At 43.4% G+C, this 21,488-nt stretch overlaps 1 protein-coding gene across 1 annotated transcript in view; it reads left to right on the top strand.

Annotated features, from left to right (window-relative positions):
* The window catches only part of SV2B (synaptic vesicle glycoprotein 2B), a 187,983-nt gene that overhangs the window by 113,458 nt on the left and 53,037 nt on the right, over positions 1 to 21,488 (top strand). Inside the window, exon 2 of the mRNA XM_046654086.1 lies at positions 2,575 to 3,429. Within this exon, the coding sequence (XP_046510042.1) occupies positions 2,889 to 3,429 (541 nt within the window). The 5' untranslated portion in view covers positions 2,575 to 2,888. The remainder of the gene's footprint in view (positions 1 to 2,574; positions 3,430 to 21,488) is intronic.

The following is a 21,488-nucleotide window of genomic DNA, read 5'->3' as shown; positions in this document are numbered from 1 at the left end:
CCCGCCTTAGTGACCTCATCTTAACTCTCCTACCTCCATAAGGACCATATTTCCTAATAAGGTCACGTTCTGAGGTATTGGGGCTTAGGACTTCAACGTACCTTCTTAGCGGGGGTGGAAGGTCACGATTCAGCCCATAACTTTGAAAATGATTAACAGTTATACTCTCTAGAAAATCCTTTGCTGAGAAAATAACTTGGCCTTTCTGAAAGAGGAAAAAAACCCAACACTTGGCGGTGAATCCTTCTTATTCCACTGCACTTGCCTTTCACAACAGTTCATTTAGCTGGATCAGGTGAGTGCGGGCAGTTTTGACGAAGATCTGCTGCTTTCCATAAAGCAAGTCCCAGGACCTTTGCCCTGAGTGGTATTTCCCACATGTGCTTTTGGAATTGCAAATCTGTCATTTCTGGTTCATGACATTTTTGCAGAGCCCCCAGGATGGAAATAACACACCAGATCTCAGGCAGTTGGCATTCTTTCTTTGTTTTTTATAGCCCTCTGCAAAACTCTCATGCTGTTTACGTGTGATTTATATTCCTCCTGTGGTTTCTAAATGGATATAATAAAAACAGATTTAGAATATTAATCTAACATGGTTCAGGCCGGCATGGTCTAGTAGAAATTTATTTCCTGGGCATGGTGAAAAATCTGGAAGGATAAAGTGAGAATCAGGTCTGAGTAAATATTTTTTGCTGCCTCTTAAGGTATCGTCTCTCAAAGTGCGGTCCACTGGATTCCTTGCGGTGTCTGTGAAACATGCAGATTTCTAGACCCCACCCCCACTCTGCAGGCTCAGAGTCTTTGGAGGAGGGGTCCTGGGATTTGCATTTCTTATGAGCCCCCCCTGCCCCAAGTGGTTCTGGCCCACCCTGTCTTTGAGAACCACTGATTTCTGGGATTCCCCAAAAGAAATGCGTTGTGTTGTTTGAGTCAAACGAGTTCCAGAGCTGGAGCCTGTCCGGGTCTGAGGGTGAGGTGTGGGGCGGAGGGCCCAGGGATGCGCTGTGGGCAGGCACAGGACTCCAGCTGCTGTGCAGAGAGCATGGTGTTCAGTCCATTGTGAAGTGACATCTGCTGAGCTTGGTGGAAGGACAGTGTGGATTTCAAGTGCGACAGGGAGGGTCGTAAGTGTTGATGGTGTGTGTACTTATCAGCAGGTGGGTTGAGCTGGGGAGTGGGCTTTTGGCAGCCTCAATAAGAGATCTGAGCATCCATCTGTGTCCAAGGGTCTGGCAGTGGGGGAGAGTTGGAGTGGGAGGGGTAAGGGCCATAGGAGGAGTCTGGCCACTTGGGACGCTGTATGAGAACTCAGATTTCTGAGCTTGAACCAGCCCTTCTGCATGCTCTGGGGATCTGCGTTTCTAAAGCTCCTCAGGGGATCGAAAGTGACAGTCTCTCAGAACAGCACTTGAGAAGCACCGTCGGGGGAGGCCGTGGATAAAACTGACTTTGGGATCACTGGACCTGGCTTTGAGTCCTAGCTATGTGACCTTGATCTAACCCCATCTGAACCACAGTTTCTTCAACTGTAAGATGAAGAGACAAATACTTTTTTCTTCTTCTTTTGATTGTGGCGACGGTTAGGGATAAGGGATGGGACACACAGCACAGTTTCTGGCACACAGTAGGCATCGTTAAATGGTGGCTCCAGACCTGTGAGAACTGAGATTCTAGAAGGGTAATTAGGGCAGATATGCCAGTCTGTTGGGCATAGGAATCAGCAGGTGGACACAGTGATTGGAATTTGGGTATGGCGTAGGGTCTTAGATCTGGCAATACTGGGTCCTGATTTCCAGAATCGGAACTAGGGAAAAAAGAGCAACAGTAACATCCAGGCTTAAATAGACGTGCAGGTCCAGCACTGTTCTAAGCACTTTGCCCACAACCTTATGAGTTAAGTGCTATTCTTATTGCCATTTTACAGATGAGAAAATGGAGGCTTAGAAAGATGTGTGAATGGTCACACAGACATTATGTGGCAGAAGGAAGTTTAGACCTAAGTTCTCTGGCTCTGAGTCTTCAGCACCTGTTCTTGCCTATTTAAGCGAAGTACAAGGTCAGGCTGGCCCTTGAACCACAATCCTGAGTCTCAAAAGTAAGCTGGGAAAAATGGTCCTGGATATTTTTTTGCTACACATTTCTGGATGTAAGATTGTACATAACAAAGTTAGAAAGACTGGCATTTTCTTAATAGAAGCTGAGCTGTAATAAACCTGCATTGTTGCCAAAGGCTTGATAGATTCTAACAGAAAATCCATAACACAAAATTGTCTTGTATTGAAAATGCCTTGTCCACTTTATATTTTATTTCTTGGGTAAGATTTGACCCCTTTCATGGATTGATCAACATTTCAAAGGGCCTCTCTGACCCCTGTACCTTCTCGCCTTGTCCTTTGTCTCACGGATTCAATTCTCATTCATTTGATGTGAATCCCAACGTCTAATCAAGATTTCGTCCACCTTACACATCAAGCACTGGCATTAGTAAATGTATTTGTTTAATTCTGAGGGTATCTTGTCAGAATTTCCTCCTTTTCTAACGCTCTTCTCTCTCCCGTCTCTGTACTCCAGGGCATAACCTTCAGTAGCAGAACAAATCAGGCCAGCCAGCAAGCTGCCAAGTCCTGCAGGCTCCTTGTCAAGGAAACCAGCTGGACCCATTTCTAATCAACATCTCCCAACATAACACCTCTGTGTCACTGAAGGAGACCGGACCAGAATTTGAAACTTTCCAAAGACTTCTACTAGACATTGAATGCAAAAGGATACTTGGGTTGCTTTGCATAAATCTGCTCTATTTCAGAGACCAAGGGGGAGAATACAGGTGTCACTTTCATCCAAGAAGTCACACGAACATACTCTACGTTTAAAGCTCTGCACGTATAATGGATGATGGTTATCGAACCAGCCCAAACCTCTACCACGGTGCAAGAGATATAGCTCGAGAGGCTACCAGGCAGTCCCGGAACCAAGGAATGGATGACTACAAATATCAGGATAACTATGAGGGCTATGCTCCCAATGATGGCTATTACCGTGGCAGCGAGTCCAACCCAGAAGAGGACGCACAGAGTGATGTTACAGAGGGCCATGATGAAGAGGATGAAATCTACGAGGGCGAGTACCAGGGCATCCCTCACCCGGATGACATCAAGGCCAAGCAGGCCAAGATGGCACCCTCCAGGGCAGACGGCCTTCGAGGCCAGGCAGACCTAATGGCTGAGAGGATGGAAGATGAGGAGCAATTGGCTCACCAGTATGAGACCATTATTGATGAGTGCGGCCATGGACGCTTCCAGTGGACCCTCTTTTTCGTTTTGGGTTTGGCTTTGATGGCCGATGGGGTGGAGGTGTTCGTGGTGAGTTTTGTCTTGCCCAGTGCAGAGAAGGATATGTGTCTGTCCAGTTCCAAGAAAGGAATGCTTGGTAAGTAGAAATTTCCAAAGATCATTCTCTTGGTGGCATTAAAATTTGAAGGGGAAAGAGTAGTAAAATTGGTATAACACCTTAAATCTATCACAATGTCCTTGCAAAGTTATCATTTTACACCCATTTTGCCATTAAGGTGTTTTTATGTCAGAGAAATTAATTAACTGGCTCAAGTTTACACAGCTAGTAAGTATTGGAGCTTGGATTCCTACCCAGGTGTGTCTTACTCTCAAGCTCTTAGTTCTTTTTCCAAATCTTGTTGTGTCCTTGAGAGTCCAATTTCTCTCTTCTTCATATTGAGCAATCTTCCATATTCAAATGACAAACGTTTTGGGAGTGGCAAGCCAGAGGTCTCTTCTACTCAGTCCTTCTCTTTGTTCCTTCCAGAATCCAGTGGTGTCTGCTTCTGGTTTCTCTTGCATATAAGAGTTAGTGGGCTGAATGCCCATGTGCCTCGGGGATGAATGCTGGGTTGAGCACATTCATGGAGGCCCTGCAGGCAGTTGGGAACCACGTTGTGAAGCACAGATGGATTCCTCAGGATGGAGGACCAGCTTTGCAAATCAATGATGAGACTAGCACCATCAGAGCCAAGAACCAGATATCAGGGCATAAGGCAGAAACGATTTTGTGAAATTAGAAAGGGGATGGGCACGAATGGTGTAGTGTAAAAGACAGTCACCATAATATAGACAAGGGTTTGTCTTGGTCATTAAATGTCCTGTAAAACATATCCATTCTCTAGATTTAGAGTCCAAGCAATTGATTGTTTAGCAAACATACAGTTTCTAAGAACTTACTATGAGTCAGGATCTTAAGAACCCTCAAGAACTCAAAATCTATCTGGCAACTGAGTTCATTCATTCAACTAATATTTATTAATTGTGTACTGTGTGCTAGTCTCTGTGCTCAGCCCTTGGGGAGAAAATATTGAACCAGATAGACATAGTCCTTGCCGCTCAAAGAACTTACATGCAGCAGGACAACAGGCATTAACAAACACAGAGACTGACCTAATTACTGTAGAGATAAGTGCTATGAAGTACCTTGTGTGGTTCTGGTCCCTATTACTTGCTTTAAAGCAGGGGTTGGCAAACATTTTCTGTAAAGATCCAGATAATAAATGTTTTAGAATTTGCAGACCCAGATAATTTCTGTCACCACTACTCAACTCTCCCTCTGTAGCACAAAAGCAGCCACTGACAGCATGTAAAAAAATGGGCATAACTGTGTTCCGATAAAACTTTATTCACAAAAAAAAAACCAGAGGGCCAGATTTAGCCAATAGGCTGTAGTTTGCTGGCCCCTGATTTAGAGCCACTGTAAATAAGCTTGGGATATAAAATAAAGAAAACGTCTGCATAAAAACTTGTTCCTGGGGGCTTTTAAAAATTGTTTTATCCATTCCTATTTAACCAAATGGCCATTTAAAATGATTAAACTGTGTCAGATATGACCATTAGGGAACCAAAAGAGACTGAGTATATATAAACAGAAGGAACGACTTGAGAAGCAAGGTTATCACCCAGAGTTTTTAAACACCAACAGAATTTTAGTTGGTTTTTTAAAAAATTATTTTAATTATTTTTTTAATTAAAAAATTCTGCTAGATGCCTTTAAGCTTGAATAGATTTTTTTGAAAGGGCAAAATCCAAAGCAAAATAAAACATACCCCAAATCAAACAAACTGCCCCCAGTTGATCTAAACATTTCCAAGGCAGTATTGTTTTGTGATATCTCAGCTGAAACCTGGGTCCCTGTTAATCCAAATAGGCAATGTCAGTAATGATTTCATACCCCCCTCCCCCCAAACCCTGCCATCTCTCTTCCGCCCTGGTGCCTGGCGGCCTCATGGACAGAGCTGCAGCATTGTGGCAGCTCCTGCTGGCTCCCAGCGTGAATGCTGGGTGTGGAGGGAACGTGGTCCTAGTCTGGAGAGCCCACATTTGTGCAATTTTGCTTGGAGCCTTTGCCAAGAAGATGCTATGGCTCAGCCCAAGACGGGCAGTGAGACTAACTGAGCAGAGATGGACTTCCTATATGCTTGTGGGGTCCCCTTTGTGGTCGAGGAAAGGAATGTCTAGCTAGATCCGGGGAGGTGGATGATTGAAGGGTCTCCTGGGGCCAGCATTTCCACTTGCTGTCTCATCTGACCTTCATAGTCACCAGAGAGGTTAGAAGAGTTTTATCCCATTTGTGCATATCAGGAAACAGTCTCAGAGAGCTGTATATAAGGTCACACAGTACTTCCTGGAGCTGGGATTTCAATCCAGGTCTGTCTGATGTCAAAGTCTGTGCTCATTGTGCTCTTACACCATACTGCCTTTCTCTTGTGCATGGTCTTTGGAAAAGAAGTCATGCCATGGGACAAGCCTTCTCTCCATGTCATTAAGCGCCCCATAGATTGCTTAGAGCACCATAGATTGCTTCCAACAGAGAGGTAGCGTGGTGTGGGGAATAATGATCTGGGCACTGGAGTCTGGCTGCTAAGGTTTGGAAACTGGCAATGTAATTTATCAGCTAGTGACCTTGGCCAAATCATGACTTCTCTAATTCTCAGTTTTCCTGTATGTGGAATTAGGGTTATAATACATTTGTTGTGAGGACTGGATGAGATAAAGCTGGTAAAGCAACCTGCATGCCATGCCTGCTAAACATGTGTTAGTTCTTGTTCCTTTGTGTTATGACATTCTCCCTTGGAGCATTTGCAGGGAATTATAGTTGCAGTGAGCTAACGGAGCAGCATGGATGCGAGAGCCAGGTTGCCTGGCCTGGTATCCTCGCTCTGCCAGTTCTTAGTAGGGTGAGTTTAGGAAAGTTACTTAGATTCTCTTGCTCAGCCTTGGTTTCCTTCTCTGCAAAATGGGGATGCTAATGGTATCTACTTCATGGGGTTTTGGTAAGGATTAAATGAGTTTAAAGCATTTAACTTGCCTACAACAGTGCCTATACATCACAAGTGCTCAAGATACCTGTTATTATTATTGCTGAAGTTGTTATTATTACTAAACTGATTGCTTGATAATGATGAACCGCCCAAATTCAGGACTAGATTTTCTCAGGTGACACTGCACATTTCTTTCATTCAAAATTATTTATTGGAGGCTTTTAAGGTCAATTTACCCTACCTTGGCTGGTGAAAAGTTCTTTTCTATTCATGTGTTAAACCAGGTCTTTCTCTCTTTCCCCTTCCTCTGTGTGTGTGGTTTTTTTTTTTAAGAATTAATTTTTGAGAGCAGTTCTGGGTTCACAGCCAAATTGAGAGGAAGGTACAGAGAGTTCCCACATGTCCCTGCCCCCATGCACGCATGGCCTCCCCGTTACCAATATTCGCACCAGAGTGGCCTATTTGTTACAATTGATGAACCTGTGCTGACATGTCATTGTCACCCAAAGTCCGTATTTCACTTTTGCTTAGGGTTCGCTCTTGGTATTGTACATTCAGTGGGTTAGGACAAATGTGTAATGACATGTGTCTGTCAGTACAGTATCATACACAGTAGTTTCATTGCCCTTAAAATTCTCCGTGCTCTGTCTGTTCATCCCTCCCCTTTACTCCAACCTCTGAAAATCACTGATTTTTTTATTGTCTTCATAAAGTTTTACCTTTTTCAGAATGTCATGTAATTGGACTCATACAGTATGTGGGCTTTCAGGTTGACTTCTTTCACTTAGTAATGTGCATTTTAGTCTCCTCCATGTCTTTTCATGGTTTGGCAGCTCATGTCTTTTTAGAGCTGAATAATATTCCATTGTCTGGATGGACCACAGTTTATTCATCCATTCACCTGCCAAAGGACACCTTGGTTGCTTCCAAGTTTTGGCAATTACGAATAAAGCTGCTATAAACATCTCTGTGCAGGTTTTTGTGCGGACATAAGTTTTCACCTCCTTTGCATAAATACCAAGGAGCGTAATTGCTGGCTCATATGGTAAGAATAAGTTTGGTTTTGTAAGAAACTGCCAAGCTGTCTTCCAGAATGCTGTACCGTTTTGCATTCCCACCAGGAATAAATGAAAATTCCTGTTGCTCCACATTCTCACTAGCGTTGGTGTTGTCGATGTTCTGGATTTTGGCTGTTCTAATAGGTGTATAGTGGTATCTCATTGTTGTTTTAATTTGCATTGCCCACAGGACATATGATGTGGAGCATCTTTTCATATACTGATTTGCCATGTGTGTATTTTCTTTGGTGAGGCATCTGTTAAGGTTTTTGGCCTATTTTTTTAAACCAGGTTATTTGCTTTCTTATTGTTGAGTTTTAAGAGTTCTTTGTACATTTTGGATAACAGGCCTTTATTCGATGTGTCTTTTGCAAATGTTGTCTCCTAGTTTGCAACCTGTCTTCTCATTCTCTTGACTCTCCTTTATTTTAAAGAGAGAGTAAAAGTGACGCCTCTAGACTTGAGTCCTAGCTGATGTTCCAGGAAAAGAATTTGGAAAGAGAACCCCCCTCGACCCCCAAATTCAGGCCTCAAATCATAGAATATTTTATTTTCTTCCTGGAATTGAATGAATCAGTTCGGAAAATAAAGGAAGTGTCCCTAGACCAGGTAACAAAAATATCTGGGTGCTGCTGTGCCACTTTCCTGAGCTTTTAGAAAGATGAAAGTTTGCTGCCTTCAAGGGTTGTGCTTTACTGGGTCACTCGTCCAGAACTGTCTCACTTGGGGAAAAAAGTGTCTGGGGAAATGTTAGCAGCAAAGGCTCAGTCCTGCTTAATATCAAGCAGTTGGTCCCCTGCAAGAGAAGAGGAATGCGTTCCTTTGTTAATTAAACTCTTCATTCATTATTTTTTTAAAAACCACTGAACATTACCACCTGCCTGGTGTTCCCTCTGGTCTATGGCAATGCAAGGCAGGCAAGTCCTGGCACTCAGTGAGTTTTATTCTAAAGGCAGAAATAGAGCTCACACGAGAAATTTGAAATAGAAGCAGCACATGCAATTATGCAATACCACATTCAGTATTATAACTTTTATTCAGATATGAGGACAACAAAGACAGTGTAAGGAAGGGATAGAGCCGAGGTTGGCAGGTTGTAGAGTTAAGTGGCTTGTGTTTGCATCTGCTCTGTTATTTAACAGTTACGTGACGTGTGCTGGTCCGAAGCCGTCTTCTGAGATTTGCTGATTTTAGGTGGTTGAAGAGTGAATCTACGTTTCTTTTTATCTCCTTTTGGGTAATATGTATGTGTTTCCCACTTACACGTTGTAATGAGTCTAGGACCCAGTTACAGCATCGGGGGTGGTTTCCCCCACACATCTACCAAGTAAGTCTCTGACAGCCGCTGGGTGTCCTACCATTTAACTCAATTCTGACATTATCTACCTGGAGATAGTGTCGGATCCCACAGGTTAAGGGCTCAGTCCCACAAGACTGCTCTCACCCCACTTCAGAGGCCAATCACAAGTAGTCGGTCCCCAGGTTACCCATAACTTCTGTCCGACTTGGCTACAAATTGGAGTTTCCCACGACCCCCTCCTCAGGTTCAATTCATTTGCTAGAACAGCTCACAGAACTCAGGGAAACACAACTTTCGTTTACCGGTTGATTAAAGGATACGATGAAGCATACAGATGAACAGCCAGATGAAGAGACACATAAGGCGAGTTCTGGGAGGGTCCTGAGCACAGGAGCTTCTGTCCTGGTGGAATTGGGGGGTGTCACCCTTCCAGTATGTGGGTGTGTTCACCCACTTGGAAACTCCCCAAACCCCATGCTATTGAGATTTTATGGAGGCTTCCTCACATAGGCATCATCAATTATTAACTCCATTTCCAGCCCCTCTCCCTTCCCTGCAGGATGGGGGTTGGGGCTGAAAATTCCAAGCTTCTAATCTTGGCTTGGTCTTTCCCGTGGCCAGCCCGCATCCTGGAGCCCTCCAGGAGGCCACCCAGAGATGCCTCATTAGAACAAAAGATGCTCCTCCTACTCTTCTCACTTAGGAATTTACAAAGGTTTTAGGAGTCCTGTGTTGGGAACAGGGTCAAAGATAAATGTTAGAACAAGAGATGCTCCTAGTGTTCTTATCACTTAGAAAGTTACAAGGGTTTCAGGAGCTCTGTGCCGGGAACTAGGTGCAGAGGCCAATATGCAGTTTCTATTATCTCATATACATAAAAAAAAAATCATTTGAAGAAATGACTTAAAGATAGGAAGTTCTGGGCTGTCAGCATGTTAAGCTATTTGCTTTTTTTTTTTTAACTTTATTTTTGTTTTATTTTTTTATTTTATTTTTTTTAAAGATTGGCACCTGGGCTAACAACTGTTGCCAATCGTTTTTTTTTTTTTTTCTTTTCTGCTTTATCTCCCCAACACCCCCATACACAGATGTATATCTTAGTTGCCGGTCCTTCTAGTTGTGGGCTGTGGGATGCCGCCTCAACGTGGCCTGACGAGCGGTGCCATGTCCGCACCCAGGATCCGAACCCTGGGCTGCCGCAGCGGAGTGCGCAAACTTAACCACTCGGCCACGGAGCCAGCCCCAGCTATTTGCTTTTTTCAAACGACATCCAATTGTTGGCATCTCAAAGCCTTGTTTCCTTGCAGCTATGATGGTACTTAATATTGGTGGCACATAGGACAAACCAACAGCATCCTCCTCTGCCTGCATTTGGTAAATTGACACTAAAGTTGCTCTATAATTGTAAATATACTCCTTAAGCCAGAACCATGGGCTAGTTCCACTTTCCTGCTGACCAAAAGAGAGCCCTATTTCCAGGCAAGAGTTCCATTTTTGCCTTCAGAATTTTGATTTCTTGGTACTTGGTATATATTTTATTGGCTGTTAGTTTTTCTTGCCATCTACAGTAAGAAGACTCAAGGAGTCTTGCGCTTCAGACAGTGATTTAGAGGCCAACAGGGGACCTCTGGGGCTTGGTGTCTGTGCTCCAGGGAGGATACGGAGCAATGTCAGATGGGGTGGATTCATTAGAATAAATTGTAAGTTGAATTTCCATAGCAGCTCAGAAATGGATGTATTACTCTGCCATCATGAAACATTATCCTTTAGTTGTTTTATATGCAAATTTGAGATGAGCATCAGGGCAGAACGTTTGATTTATGAGCTACTTTTTCTTTAGCCCTGAATTCAGAGTGTCAATTCCTGAAAGGAGTGGCCACTCTGGGCCCCAGGGCCTGACGGACAATACAAACTCAGTAAATACTTATTTATAGTCATGAAAACAAATACTCATGATGGTGAAATCCACCACTAGGAATTTTCATATATTCTTTTTGTGTTTGATCTGTATCAGTTGCTTTTATTTATATTTTTTAGATCATAAGATTCTTTAGAATAGAACGAAAGCTGAGAGCTCCCTGGAAGAGTCAACACTGATTGCCATATTTAGGAATGTGGACTTAATTCCTCAGGCAGTAGGGAGCTGTTTAATGGGGCACCATTAAATGCCTTTGAAGAAGGGAGTGATGAGGTGGGACCTATGGTTTAGGATGATCCCTCTACCCCGGTGATTTTGGTACTGGGAGTGGTTCTAGAGGAACAGAATCTTAAGGATGAGTTTTCTGAATTGGTTCTGGAGTTTCTGGAATTGATTCTATAATCTGGTTAGATTTAAAGATACTATTGAGTCTATTTCCTATAGTAAAGAGAGCACTGATCATCCATGGCATGATGTGGCAATAGAGATACACCAAATATCGTCATTGGAGCCTCCTAATCAAACACTTATAAGAGGCAAAGATTTAGGTGACCATGTATGTGAGACCTTTGAACTTTCTGTCAAACTAATGAGCATAGCGAAATTGGCTGGTTCCTCCTAATGTTGCTGACAAAGTGGGAAAGAAAAGGATGAGCTCAGGGATTAGAATTCCCGGAACAAGCACTGAATAAAGGACCTGAAAGCTTCTATGCCTGCCTTGAAAGTGACCTTTATCTCTTGAGATGGCTAAAAACCCAACCCCAGATCTCGTCCTGTGAGCAGCTGGGTTACAGCACAAACTGAATTTCTGGTCTCATAGGGTGTCTTCTATTACAGTGAAAGCATCGATAGGGAAGGAGTGGGATCCTGAAAGCTGGCATGGGGATGTGTGGGATTCTTCAACCCTGATGAAAGTGGGGACATTGAACCCCTAAATTCTGATGAGTCTCCTTTGCCAGTAGAAGTACCCTCTCCACCCCCATCTGAGGGGATTAGCTCTGCATTGACTGAGAAAACTGTAATGGCCGCCCTGAGGCAGTTGCCTTGCAAGACATTGTTGATTATCCTCAGGACTCACCCCTCATCACCCCTTTTTGCTTCTAGACTTAACTAGCCTCAAATCCTAGCAAGCCCGTAAGGTGAGGTACGAAATATGACCCATGAGGAGGTGTGCTATATTGCAAAAGAATGACTCGATTTTTCTAATTTTACACAGACAGAAATCCAATATGGGTGAGAATGGATATTAAGGGTGTGGGGTATTTGTAGAAGGAACATAAAGTTGGATCAGGCTGCATTTATTGATATGGATGTACTAAGCAGAGATTCTCCATTTAATGTTGCAGCTTGGGGAGTTAGAAAGGGCTCTAATTGTTTGGTTTGTTGGCTGACACATGGAACAAAAGGTGGCCCACAGCGAATGACCTTGAAATGCCAGACCTGCCTTGACTTACTGCAGAGGAAGAGATTCTAAGGTTTAAGGAGATTGGAATGCTGGAGTGGATTTGTCATTTAAGACCTGCTCACCCACACTGGGAGCCTTCCAGAAGACACTCCTTTCACTATGACTGTGAGAAATAAATTTGTGATAGAAGCCCCAGCATCCTTGAAGAACACTGTGATGGCTCTTCTATGTAAGCCAGACCTCACAGTGGGGACTTCAGTCACTGAATTGAGAAACCTAAATGCAATGGGAGTAATTGGATCCTGAGATGGCAGAGGCCAAGGGGCGGCACTCAGCCACCAAAGGGAAACTGGGCGTGATTACTGTAATGGGCGACAGAATCATAGCAGCGATGAGAATAGCCTGGCTTTTGGAGACTGTGGTGAAACAGATAGGATGCCTACTAAATTCTTGCTTGATCTGTATGAGCAGAAAAATTCTAGTGAACAAAAAGTCTAACATGTATCATAAAAACAGAGTCAGAGCCCTTCAATCCATTCCTGGACTTGAGCCAATTTATAGACCCAGAACCCTTGAATGAAGGAGAGGCTGGGGTCCCCTGGAGGAAGGACCGCAGTACACTGCCAAAAATTTATACTGTTAATCCTTCTCCCAGTCCTTCCCAAGGCAGCTATGGCTTTTTACCAGGTTGACTGTGCACTGGGGAAAATGAAATGATCGACCTTTGAGGATTATTGGCCACTGGATCTGAACTGACACCAATTCCAGGAGACCCAAAGCATCATGGTAGTCTACCAGTCAGAGTAGAGGCTGATGGAGGTCAGGTGATCAATGGAGTTTTGGCTCAGACCCATCTCTCAGCCGGTCCAGTGGGTTCCTAAATCCATCCTGTAGTTACTTCCCCAGTTCTGGAGTGCATAATTGCAGTAGACATACTCAGCAACTGGAACAATCCCCACATTGATGAAGAATGGATTATCAGAGAGAGGAACTAGAGGTGGGAGTCTGACAGAAGATTATTGGAGTAGTCCAGGGAAAAAATGTGCAATTCTTGGACTAGTAAGTAGAGACAGTAGTAGAAACCACTTGAGTTTTTTGAAAAATTGAGATTTTTAGATGGAGTTTAAAAATATTTCTGGTATAAGCACTATTTTTTTCTTGTTTAATTTATGCAGAGAAGAAAACAGATGACATGCAAAGAAAACACCTCTTAACTTCAAGAGATTTACAGTTTTACACAGCTGGTTGTGTTTATTATAGTAAGATCAGTGAATTCATAGTCAGAGGGTTGACTATTACAAAGTCGATGAGTAAATTCAATTTTCTGTGAAAAATGTACAATGAATAAAAAACCAATTTTCTATACGACCCACCAGCCAACCAAGCAACTAGGAAACCAGCATCACAGTCTTAAGTTTAAGAGTTATTTCACAATTAACTATTGGTGTTCAAAAAAATCTTTCAGGGAGACCTTCTTGCCCACAAAACCCTTACTTTTCTGATGTAGGATATAGGTTAAATATGGATTTAGCTTTGAGTGAGGCACTTTCCCACTTGTCTACAGCTATTTTGTTTTTTGTGCCTTTCAACTTACACCTACATCAAAGGGTGGAGCCTACCTCAGTCTCAAAGCACTGTGTCAACAACTTCAAATGACTAATTGCTCATTCAAACTTACAGCTCCTGGGTTTTTACTCAAGATCGAATCAAAGATATTTAGAGCTTGTGTATGTGTGTAGTTCTTAGTTTTACTTGGAGTAAATGGCATTGTCTGCAGAGAGAGTGAGAAGGAGAGAGAGAGAGAGAGAGAGGGAGAAAGGGGAGGGCAGCAGAGGATGGTACTTAGCTCTCAGGGTTGTTGGGAGAATTAAATGAGATTGCCGAGTCTACCTGTCCAGCTCAGAGTCTGCACACAGTATGTGCTAAGTTAATACTCATCCTGCTCTTTGGGTCCAACTGCAAGACCTGATGTTTTAGCTTCTAACTTGTTCTAACTTTGGTTAGGGTGAGGAAGTCTCAGTACATTCTGTCTATTCTGCTTGCAGAACATCTCCTTTGGCAATGAGACCTTCAAAAACTTGAAGGGTTTTTTTTTCTCCTTGGTTGTATGCACAGTCCTTGAGAACTTGTAAGTAAAAGATGTTTGGTAATTATTAATTTGCTAATTATAAGAGTAAAAATGTGCTAGCTATTTATTTATATTGATCTCCTTGTATTTATATTTGCCCCCACCATAGAAAACATCAGCAAATAAAACAAGCTCATAAGACTCTTAATCCACATATTTGAAAATACCATCCTAAGACCGTGGAAAATACAACAGGAATGAATGGGAGGAATTCTTAAGTAAACTGGTACATTTACTAGGAATGAAGGGGAAGTTGCAGGGTTGGGCATGGGCTGGATAAATATGAGCAGCTCATTCCCTGTACAAGTATATGCAGGCCTTTGATGTCAGTGGCCCACACAAGGGTGTTCAGACGTGGATCTTTCATAGAATCATAAGGGACTTTGTTCTAGCTATCTGTTGCCACATAGCAAATAAACAAACATATATTCTCTGTGGAATCAAAACCTTCACACCATTTTCTTTGCTCATGAACCTTCAGTCTGGGTGGACACCTGGCCTCTGCTCCACTTGGCAGTACCTGAGGCAGCTGCAGGGTGGGGCTAGAATCATCTGAAAGCTCATTCACACACACGTCTGGTGCCCAGGCTGGGAAGACACTAACAGCTGGGGGCTGTTTATATGCTATATGGTTTCTCCTTATGATCTTTCCAACATGGCAGCTTCAAGGCAGCTGGATTTTGTAGCTGTTGGCTCAGGGAGCCCAAGGTGCATATCCTGAGAGAGAAAGATGAGCAGAAGCCATGTTGCCTTTTGTGGTGCAGCCTAAGAAGTCAAGCAGTGTTATTTTCTTAGCATTCTATTTGTTGAAGCTGTCATACAGACCTTTTCAATTTTAGGCAGAGGGGAAATAGTCTCCATCTCCTGATGGAGGAGTAGCAAGCTTCTGGAGAGCAGATGGGACCAGAAATATTGCTGAGCCATTTTATACCCTATAATCAGCTACTGACTTTCTTTTGACCCAGTCCTCTGCGTGACTTCTCTCAACAGCACACGTTATTGATATATTGGGCTGGGTAATTCCTTGTTCTGGGGGCTGTCCGGTGCATTCTAGGATATTTAGCAGCATCCCTGGCCTCTACTCAGATGCCCATAGTCCCCAGCTCCCAGTTATGACAACCCGAACTGTCTCCAGGTATTGCCAAATGTCCCCTGGTGGGAGGGATCACCTGCAGTTGAGAACCACTGCTCGAGATGAAGGTTCTTAACCCTGGCTGTCCATTAGAATCACCTGAGGAGCCCTTAAAACCCGACAACAATCAGTTCCTGCTGGAGAATAATTAAGTCAGGCTCTCTAGGGGTGAGGTGGTGTGGGCATAGGCATTTTTTTAACAGCTCCCTGGTGACTCTATTGTGCAGCCAGGGTAGACAACTAGATAGTTTACACAGAGACTCAGTGTCAGTAGGAGCTGCTGAGATGTCAGGGTTGTTGCTTATTGTGTTACATGAGAACTACCCCCCACAGGCCTCCTTCCTGTGCTTATGATGGTGGTTGGGATATTTGTACACACCTTGACTGGCATGAAAAAATGGGGTTGCATTCCAAAATCATGTTTCCTTTTGCACAGTGCTTTACAGATGTTCAATGGTTTTCACCGATAGTCCCATTAGATCTTTCAATGACCCTGTGAGATGGTCAGAGTGATCATCTCTGGTTTACATGAGGAGGGAAGGGCTGCTTGGGGACCTTAAGTAATGCCTTCTGGGCTGCAGTTCCTAATGAAGTTTCCTTGTCCTGTGTTGTCACTTATTGCCCTTTGTGTTCACCCTGGGTTACTTTATAGTAATGAGGCTGGAAGGTTTATGTTCTCTTGTACAGATTGCTTCATAGAAAGCAAAAGGGGCTGATGCTAATGAGTAGTTATTTCCCAGGGCCTGGTACAACCTCTGTTACTTTTCTTCTAATTTAAAAGCAAATTATAATAATTATACTACCGCCATCACCAAGAGTTATAATTCGATAAGCTCTTACCTTGCAACTATTTTGTGCTAGGCATTTTATATATGACAGTTCTAATCCTTATAACAATCTGCAAGGGAAGCATTATTTTCACCGTTTTACAGATGGGAAAACATAGGTTCTGAGAGGTGAAAGTACCTTGTCAAAACTGGTTAATGACGGATCTAGGATTTGAAACCAGTTATGTCTGACTTCAGAGTCTACTCCTCCTCTTTTACCTTGCTGTCCTGTCCATGGAAGATGTTTCCAGGTGCCCATTATACATATAAGCTTAAGCAACCTTTTATGCAAAATGCATCACTCAATAAGATGCAATTACAAAGTAGCTGTGGCCTCCATCAGAGTGCTGGAGTCAGTTACAGCCCATCTCTGTAGACAAGAGCGTGACATAGTTCATATCCCAACCAGCTGGAGCAGAAAAGTCAGGTGCCAGTTTTACTAAAGGGATCTGCAGCAATCCCTGAGGCATAGACTATCAGCCCAGAATAGACTGTCTAAAGAGCTGAAGAGCAACGCTGCCATCCTCCCATGTCAGGCCGTGAAAAGGGTCCTAAGGAATGACCCATCACCCAGAGCAGCAGAGGCACAAAGGACTCCCCTACATCCCCTCCACCAGGAACCATATCAGTCAGAGGACACTTAGGTCCAACATGGAGTTCGTGAGCGCACAGCTAAAATGGCCCTTTGTAGGCCAGTGGGTGTAAAATCCCTCTTTATTTATAACTTTTACGCAGCACAAACTCAGATGAGCTAGTTTTTACTTTGCAAGGGACTGATTTAGTTTCCAGAGAAGGAAGCTTGAAAGTGTTGGAAGCAGGGCAGGGAGGAGGGAAGGGAGAGTGAAATAGATGGTCCCGGGAATGTAATAACCTTTGACGTGCCCCATGGGGTCCACTGAACAGACTGAATGTGGACACTCCTCTCCATGGGGCTGACCTGGGCTGCTCAGATGTGCAGAGTGAGCGTTTTCTGTTTATCTGCTGGAGATTTTGCTGACTCAGAGGCATAGATCAATCTCTGCTGGGACGTACAGGAAACAGCCCAAAGAAGTCTCATTCTTTCCTTGGCCTCTCTGCCTCCCCTGCTCTTGAGTCCTAGAAAGGAAAATCTTATCCTTGAAAGGAGACGTGATAATAGATTATAAAACATAAGCCGTTAATTACATTATAGAATCATCTAATATTAGTGATGAAAGGAATAAAGGAGACTCCTAGCATGCCCTTCACTTCCATCTTGAGGGACTGAGCCCCAAGGAGGAAGCGAGTTGGTCAAGGTCATGTGCTCTAGGACCAGGATCTGGGCCCCCTGGCTACTGCTCAGAGTTCCTTCTTCTACACCAAGTTGTCTTGCCTTTTGCTCTTAACGAATAACTATGTAAGTAATCAGATGATCTTCTATCTGTATATTTTATTTTTTAGGAGGCAATGTGTGTTTAGGATGCATTCAGCAGCTGGTAACAATGCCTTTGAATTATAAAGATGTCTATTGTTTACTTATCAAGAATTCCCAATGTAGATAGTTTCAGGGTTGGGCCGATGGCTTACTAATGTTAGAGCATGCGGTCTGGCATCTCTGTAATTCTTCTTGCCTTTCCATCATGGTCCTAAGATGACTACCATGGCTCTATGCTCTACATCCTCCCATAATGACTTTCCAAGCAGGAAGTAAGAGAGATGGTGGCAAGATTCTCCCTCTTTTATTATGCACAAAAATATTGCCCAGAAGTCTCTGACAGACATCCCCCTACGTCTTATTGCTCTCCCTGAATTAAGAATTAGATTAAGATGACTGTTTTAAATTAACTATGGTTCACCCTTTAGGCTTGGATGTGTGTGTGTGTGGCAATTTCTCTGAGCACATTTTAATACCTAAACAAAAACCAAGCTTCCCTTAACAAGGAAGAAGAGGGAAATAGCTTTGCTGGGAATATGACCAACAGAGTCTACCATATGTATAAGTGCTTTAAAGGTGGACTCTCTGATGTTACATATTGTTTCTACCACCTTTGGCAAGTCACTTACCCTTCCTGAACCTTGATTTCTTTATCTGTAAGATTAAGATATTATTAGTACCTACAGAACCATTGTAAGGATTAAATAAGGTAATGCTCATGGAAGGCTTATCACAGTGCCCAATAAGGACCCAATAAATACGAGCTTGCTTTGCATATTCTTTCTTTATTTTATTGAATAACTCTTTAAGGAATCAGTTATTTATTGACTGACTCATTGATAAATGACACCCAAGTCCCTCCTTCATGGAGTTAACATTTTAGGGGGAAGTAGATAATAAACAAGATGGTTTTCTCTCCCACAACCTCCACTCCTTCATTGGCAGGAGTGAAGGGGGCTTTGGAACTTGGTGTGCTCCTGGTAGGCCCTCCAATACTTCTTTTCCCCCGACACTACCATCCTCCTTAAAACATCCCATATTTGAATCTCTTGTGGTCAGAGTGTGTCACCTACCATGCGTCCCTGTTGCAGTTATCTACTGATTTTTGGGTCATGGCCCCTCATTCCTTGAGGATTTTAGTTCCAGGTTTATTGTCACACTCCAACACTGTTTATGATATCATTTCAATGATAAATTTTGAGTTCAAGAAGTGCTTTCCCATATCCTAGTTTCTCAGTTCCTTAAGATCCTCTCCAGTGATATCCCCCATCCCACTCACTTACTCTTCTCGTCTCACCCCAGGTCTTACCATTACCAGTAACTCCAACCCCTCCACAATCCCAATGTGAAGCACCCCTTCTTCTGTCTTTCTAGCTCGCTCTCTCTAGTCTTCCAGCTCATAATTCTCCAACCTCATAGATATGTATATGATCATCATAACCATTCCCTGCATACACCATCAACTTCCTTGTGCCTCTTATTTTGTTGTGTTCTCCAACTCTGTTTACGTCTAACTCTTCATCAGTCTGTCCCTGTACCCCGTAGCTGCACGTGGCTGGTGAGACACGTACAATGTTGTCCTCTGGCATCACTTTAAATTCATGATCAAGACCCTCAAGGTGACCCATGGTGATGCCAGCCTTCATCCTTCATTCCCTAGTCCATTCACTTTCCCGGTCTCCTTGATGATTCTCTCATGCCTTATCTGCTGTTCTCAGTTCCCAGCATCTCCTCCCCATCTTCACCCTCAGTGTAATGAACTCGCTTCACTGAGGAAACAGAAGCAACCAGAAAAGAACTCCCACAGCTCCTACCACCATTATCTACCAACGTAATTGCCCCTCTACTTCCACCTTATTCCTGTTGCCGTGGAGGAGCTGTCAGGCTCACCTGTCCACTCTCACACTAGACTCCCATCCCCTCTCACCTCCCTAGCACACCACTTTCATAATTCTCACCTTCCTCCTCCTCAGCTGTTCTTTTATCTATATGGAATGATCTCCATCAACACACAAACATGATACAGTTTCTCCATTCTTGACCCAACACATGTCTTTTCTATTTCCTTTTCAGTAAAGTTCATTGAGTCAATTTCCTCACTTCCCATTCTCACTTGCACCCACTTTGAGCAGGATTCAGTCCTCACCACTTCAGAAAACTGTTCTTGTCTAGATCACTAGTGACCCCTACTTGGTCAATCCAATGATCCAATCTCAGTTCTCAGTTTTCTTGCGCTGTCATCAGCAACTGTAAGAGCTGATCACTCCCTCCTCCTTGCTACTCTTTCTTTTTTGGACTTCTAGGCTATCACTATCTCCTAGTTTTCTTGTTCCTCTACTGGTGGCTCTTTCTCATTCTCCATTGCTGGTTTCTCTTCATTTTCCTGATCCTTAAATATTAAAACATTTTAGTACTCAGTCCTCAAATCTCCTCTCTATTGCCACTCACTCCTTTGGGGATCTTATCCAGTCTATGCTTTAAACACCATCCATCCTCTTGACTCTGCCTTTAAAATACATCCAGAATCCAGCCACTTCTTACCACTTCCACTGCTACCTACCACCCCTCCCCAAGCTGTCAACGTCACTCACTTGGAATTAAGTAATGACTTCTAACTGGCCTTTAGCCTTTTGGAGTGAGAGGCCACTGTGGATGGATGGTCAAGGAAAGCCTCTCGCAGCTTAGGCCTAGAGTATGACAGGGAGCCAGTCATGCAAAGATCTAACAAAGAACGTGCTAAGTGGAGCAAAGAGCACTGTGAAGACTCCGAGGTGGGAAAGAGCTTAGAACATCACTATCCAGGGGGTAATAAATACCCGATAAAAAGGTAAATAGGAAATTAAGAGTAATTGTCATGGTAATAGAAAAGTAAGAGCTCTGACTCATTAGATACATTTTATTTCCATAAAAATGTGAACACTCACTTCCCTAACATATTATTATAACTCTATGTCACATAGGGTTCTCAAACAGTGCATGAAAATAATTGCTTGGCTACTAGAGTGTTTTAAAAAGCAAAGAATTTTATTTAAAAATCCATATTTCTGGCTTTTTTGGAAACTCTGGAAATAGGGTCTATGTTCTATAACACAGCAATTGGCTGAAATTAGGTGTGGCTGGTCCCTTGGATGGGCATGTATTCCCCGGTCTTTCCTATTCCCTGTTAAGTATACCTGGTCAGCTTCACTTATTTGCATTCCCTGCCTGGCCCCTGTGGGCATCTGATTTTGCAACCCTTGGGCCAGGAGGTGAAAAGATTTCATCAGTTTGGATATTTGAAGGGATGTGCAAGACTCCACTGAGTATAGTCACACAAGACTTTCATCTAAAGGCAAATGACACAGTGGAACAGAGAAAGAGAATATAGGTGAGCCCTGGGGATTCAAGAGACATCCAGGCACAGTCCCGAGGGTCCTTCTTTTTCTCACATGGACCTGTCTCCAGGTGGAACCGCCAAGATCTGTGCAAGAAATCTTCACTTTGGGAGAGCTCAAGGCAGAAGCACCCAGAGGGGTTTTCATGTTGCTCTGTTTGTGTGGTCGAGTTGGTTGACTAACCTGTTATACCATTGAAAACCAGTAAACACGCAGGCCCTAGGGTTGCCAGGGGAGATTCAGACTTTAAACAGCACATCACAAAGGCCATTGTCCTTATCATGGCTGTGAGTCAGAGCCAGATCTCCAGGTGTCCCAGAGATAAGATAGATCTTTTCCAGTCCATCTGTAAATCAACTCTATCCTAACTAGAATGTAATGGCCTTTGAAGACGAGGCAGCCTGTTCAGAGTCATTGTACTGAAAAGCATCTAAGTTCTGGAAGGCTGTGAGTTTGAGTTCTGCCAATAATCAGCCTCATCACCTTCTGATCCCTTTATGTGAAGCTTAATCCTGCTACCCCTACCCAACCATCCCCCAACACCCCAACTGTCTGCTTATTCTAAGACAGCCAAGCTCAGCTCCCACCCTTTTTCTACTCGCTAGCTTGCTAGAGTTCTTCTGTGGGCCTTCGC

This window comes from Equus quagga, chromosome 2 (genome assembly GCF_021613505.1).
Source record: "Equus quagga isolate Etosha38 chromosome 2, UCLA_HA_Equagga_1.0, whole genome shotgun sequence".
Lineage (NCBI taxonomy): Eukaryota > Metazoa > Chordata > Mammalia > Perissodactyla > Equidae > Equus > Equus quagga.
Note: the sequence above shows the minus strand (reverse complement) of the source record. Positions and strands in the feature narration are given on the sequence as shown.